The following is a 4,915-nucleotide window of genomic DNA, read 5'->3' on the forward strand; positions in this document are numbered from 1 at the left end:
CACGCGATCGTGTAGCGATTGTGGGAAGTGGAAACTGGTACAATTCATGTAATTGGGATCACGAATAGGGCGTCTGCCTTGTCAATTATTCTTGGAAAGAATGTTAAGAAGTACCGCTGCTTTGAGAACGAGATCAAGATGTGGGTATACGAAGAGATGATAGGTGAACGGAAACTGTCAGATATTATTAATGAGGAACATGAAAACGTGAAATATCCTTCAAATTGTGAACATCTGTGTTTTCCTTCACAACATGTATCTTCCTGGTTATAAACTGCCATCGAATATCATTGCTGTTCCTGATCTCCTTGAGGTTGTAAAGGATGCCAACTGTCTTGTATTCTGCATTCCTCATCAGTTCTTACCCAAAACACTTCAGCAAATCAAGCACCATGTTCTTCCGGATACTTATGCCATATCATGCATCAAGGGTGTTGATCATGATGAGAATGGTAAGCTCCGTTTGATCACAGGAATGATTTATGATGAATTGAATGTTGACTGTTCGATTCTTTGTGGAGCAAATGTAGCGAATCAAGTGGCAGCAGGTGAATTTGCCGAAGCTACGTTAGGGTGGAGGTATCGTGTGGGAATGACGTCTAGCTATCGTGTGCGTGATCATGCAGAGAAGCTTCAAGTGCTCTTCAACACACCTGACTTCTGTGTGACCCTGGTGAATGATCCTGTGGGTGTTGAGTTCTGTGGATCTCTGAAGAATGTGATTGCTCTGGGTGCTGGATTTATCGATGCTCTGGGGTATGGTTCGAATACGAAGGCTGCGTTGATTCGGATCGGTTTGATGGAGATGAAGAAGTTCACTAAGATGTTCTACAAGGGAGTGAAGAATACGACCTTCTTCCAGAGTTCAGGTGTTGCTGATCTAATCACGACCTGTTGGGGAGGTCGAAATGTGAAGTGTGCTACACTATTTGCAAAGACAGGAAAGGTAGAGGTGAGTAAGGAGAATGATGGATAGTCGTGGGAAGAGTTGGAACGAGAGGTGCTGAATGGGCAGAAATTGCAGGGAACAACAACATGTAAGGAGGTGTATAACATGCTGATCAACAGTCAGGTAGGCAAAGAGTGATTGAATGATAGATAGTTGGATTCGGAGTTCCCATTGATGGTAATGATCTATAATATCGCCTTCAGGGGATATGATCCCAAGTTTATTTTGGAGGGTTGTCGTCAGCACAATGGAGTGCTTTCTTCACCTTATGCGCTGATGTTAGAAGAGAATTAAATACTGTTTGTTTAGAATCAAAGAAATCTATGAGCCAGGTTCGAATTACTGACAAACGACTAATTCCGCGTATTAAAGACATTTTGGAACAGTCTGTCGGTAAGGTTGTATCGGAAAACGATGTGATGGATAACATCCTTCAAAAATATCCGGAGTTATTGTTAATACTAAGGATAATAGAATAGATATCGTCGAAAGAACCAGAATCTATTCTCAAAGGAATTCAGTCGTGCTTACTCCATAGCTAAAGGAAATATTACTCCTCGATCTGAGCCATCGACTCCAATCCCAGAAGAAACTCTATCGTATGAAAGGAGTTGTTTGTGGTAATTTGTAGCGAGAACTCGCCTATTCCTCTTTCTGGATCATCAGAACCTCGACAAAAGAGGAGAAGAACAAAACCATCGACTTCTCCATTGAGTCTCAATGACAATCTTCATTCGACGTTGTTTGATATTAAATTACTTAATTGTTAGATACACGACAGTAGACAAAGTGGATGACGATAAAGAAAGAGATGCAGAATCCCAAGCAAAGAAGGCAAAAGTGAATAAGAGTGAAGATGATGGTATTTCTATTCTGTTCTGTTCACATTTAGATGCATATAAGACATGGAAACGTCCTGAAGAGCGATTTATATCCTTTTATGTCAATTCCACAGTTTTCCTTTATCCATTACAGTGATTTAGCTGGAATCGATAATGTTCTTCAAGATATTCGAGAATTGATCGAATATCCCCTGACCCACCCAGAAATCTACACTCATATAGGAATTGACCCTCCTCGTGGAATCCTCCTTCATGGGCCTCCTGGATGTGGCAAAACATTGTTAGCAAAAGCTGTAGGAGGAGAAATCGGAGTTCCTCTGTTGAGTATCAGCGCTCCTGAAATCGTGAGTGGAATGAGTGGAGAGAGCGAAGAGAAGCTGCGCAAGTTGTTTGACGATGCAATGGCGTTAGCACCCTCGATTATCTTCATCGATGAGATCGATGCGATTACAGGTAAGAGAGATAGTAGCACAAGAGGAATGGAACGACGAATCGTAGCACAATTGCAAACGTGTATGGACTCATTGAACGATTTGGCAAATCGAGAAAATCCAGTGATGATCATAGGAGCAACTAACCGTCCAGATGCTCTGGATAGTGCGCTACGACGTGCAGGACGATTTGATCGTGAAATAGCTCTGGGTATACCTGATGAAGCAGCACGACGAGCCATCTTGGAACTTTTGACACAAAGAATGCGCATAAGTGGAGAGATTGATTATGATGTGTTGGCTGCTAAGACACCAGGGTATGTTGGAGCCGACCTCTCAGCACTCACATATCCTGAAGAATGCATGACTAAACTCCTTTACAAATACGAAAGAAGCTGCCATTATTGCTGTGAATCGCATTTTCCATGACTTTTTTTGTAATTCCAATTCCAATCAACCTTCTGTTTCACCGTCAGCTCCAAGTCCAGTAGAGAATGCCATGGAGGAAGAAACAGTATCTGAGAGGAAGTTAGAGACTGCCACCATGTCAGTTGATGACAGAGTGGCTGTATCTGAGACTCTCTCCCAACGAACGCAAATTTCTGAGGCAGAACTGAGTCAGCTAGCCGTGGAAATGCGAGACTTCGAGCAGGCACTTAAGAAGGTTCAGCCAAGTAGCAAGCGAGAAGGGTTTGTGACGGTTCCCAACACAACATGGGACGACATAGGAGCTTTGGCAAGTGTTCGAGAGAAACTGCGGATCAGTGTCGTTGAGCCGATTCGTAACCCTCAACTTTTCCGCACAATGGGTCTCACTATGCCTGCTGGTGTCTTACTGTATGGTCCGCCAGGGTGTGGGAAAACATTATTGGCGAAGGCAGTGTCAAATGAGAGTCGAGCGAATTTCATATCTATCAAGGGGCCAGAACTACTGAACAAGTATGTAGGTGAGTCAGAACGAGGCGTACGTCAGGTGTTTGAACGAGCTCGGGCCAGCAGTCCATGTGTGATATTCTTTGATGAGATTGATGCACTCTGCCCGAAGAGGTGAGTGTGAATATGAATCTTCATGAGTAGAGGAATGGACGGCGGAAGCAGTGGTGTAAGTGAGAGAATGGTCAATATGTTGTTAACAGAAATGGATGGGTTGGAAGATCGAAAGCAAGTCTTTGTTATTGCTGCCACAAATCGGCCTGATATTCTCGATCCTGCAATGTTGAGACCGGGTCGATTGGATCAATTATTATTGGTTCCTTTACCATCTCCTGAAGATCGTCTGGATATATTACGTACAATTACGCGCAAAACCCCTCTAGCAGAAGATGTTGATTTGACTCGCATTGCGATGGACAAACGATGTGAGGTTGAATTTATTGAATATGATGATTACTAGCGATTTAGTGGAGCGGATCTAAGCAATCTGGTACGGGAAGCATCTTTGACAGCCATTCGACCATCCTTAATTGCGGGTGTTCCTGCGCCTTCATCAGTTACACAAGCGAACTTTGAAGCAGCATTGAATGTAGTAAAGCCTTCAGTGAGCGAAGAAGACTTAAAACAGTATTGTCGGGAGCCAAATCTTCGAAGTGGATTGTAGAAGGAAAGTTCCTTTCATGGGATTGTTTGTTGGGATTCTAAATAACACGACATGATCTTCGTGTTAAGGTAGTTGTAAACTGTCAAAACGGATGAACTATTCTGCTACATTGGAAAAGTGGATTTGGAAATACATGCCCATCATAGTACAATGTGAGAATGACATCAATGAAGGGTATGGTCTCGTGGCCGTATTCTATCACTATCGGCCAGCTGATAATAGCATGGAATTTCATTATGTATTCAAAGTAGTGAAGAACTATGGTAATGATTTGTAGGGTGAATCTGCGTACTCCAGAACAACATCACCACACCCAAATCGGTTTATGTCATTCTTCTATATGACATTCAACCGTCTAAAATACAAGCGTACTGCTGATGTGGATACTCTCGTCTATCATGGGGTTGACAACCCTTTAAATAAGAAGAAAAGTCTGTCAGATACATCTTCAAAGTTAGATCGGAAGCAGATGTGGACATATGTGGAGTTGATCGATTACTCCGGCGATTCTCAGTCGATGCGTCAAGGAGACAAGTTCAATTTGTTCCAGCTGTTTAGTCTCGTTTATCATCACAACGCCTATATCAACTATGAAGTTTGGGAATTCCATCGACAACGACCTATCGTCTATCTGAATATATCCTATTGTTTTTCAATAGTTAGCAGTTAACAGTAACACGGGTAATCATCTCTTCTCGAATGTAGACAACAACCCACAGACTCCGAAGTACTATTACTATGTCCTGGATTATGTGATGGTAAGAAAGATCAGAGAGAATGATCTGTAGGAAGGAACAAGGAAAGACGCAGAACGGTTTGCTCAAACAGTGATCATTGATAGTAATAGTCATTCCTAGCTTGTTCCCAAAGCCAACTTGTTCTATAGCTTTGATCGATTTATGAAACGAAAGAGAGATGCCAGACGAATCTATCCAAGTAAAAGTGTATGTCTTAGTGACGATTCATATGTTTGTAACAAAGAGTAATAATATAGAGCCTTACAGATTCTTGTACTTCATTGTTTCAGTATCAAATCCAGGCATAGGGAATGAAGTAGCAAATTCAGCAACTTCATGAGCAAGAATAGGGATATCTT

At 42.2% G+C, this 4,915-nt stretch overlaps 3 protein-coding genes across 3 annotated transcripts; all 3 read left to right on the plus strand.

The window, feature by feature from the left end:
- Positions 1 to 253: 253 nt before the first annotated feature.
- JH06_5599 (glycerol-3-phosphate dehydrogenase) lies at positions 254 to 1,243 on the plus strand (the record flags this gene model as incomplete). The annotated part of the gene is made up of 3 exons (XM_014669466.1): positions 254 to 952; positions 977 to 1,072; positions 1,103 to 1,243. The coding sequence occupies 3 exons, from the start codon at positions 254 to 256 to the stop codon at positions 1,241 to 1,243; spliced, it is 936 nt and encodes a 311-aa protein (XP_014524952.1).
- A 646-nt stretch (positions 1,244 to 1,889) lies between these two features.
- JH06_5087 (hypothetical protein) lies at positions 1,890 to 3,819 on the plus strand (the record flags this gene model as incomplete). The annotated part of the gene is made up of 5 exons (XM_014669467.1): positions 1,890 to 2,496; positions 2,615 to 2,772; positions 2,830 to 3,269; positions 3,300 to 3,585; positions 3,616 to 3,819. The coding sequence occupies 5 exons, from the start codon at positions 1,890 to 1,892 to the stop codon at positions 3,817 to 3,819; spliced, it is 1,695 nt and encodes a 564-aa protein (XP_014524953.1).
- Positions 3,820 to 4,144: 325 nt separating this feature from the next.
- On the plus strand, positions 4,145 to 4,607 carry JH06_5088 (hypothetical protein; the record flags this gene model as incomplete). The annotated part of the gene is made up of 2 exons (XM_014669468.1): positions 4,145 to 4,444; positions 4,479 to 4,607. The coding sequence occupies 2 exons, from the start codon at positions 4,145 to 4,147 to the stop codon at positions 4,605 to 4,607; spliced, it is 429 nt and encodes a 142-aa protein (XP_014524954.1).
- Positions 4,608 to 4,915: the final 308 nt, after the last annotated feature.

The sequence above is a fragment of the Blastocystis sp. subtype 4 genome (assembly GCF_000743755.1).
Source record: "Blastocystis sp. subtype 4 strain WR1 chromosome Unknown seqid_0543, whole genome shotgun sequence".
In the NCBI taxonomy this organism is placed as follows: domain Eukaryota; class Bigyra; order Opalinata; family Blastocystidae; genus Blastocystis; species Blastocystis sp. subtype 4.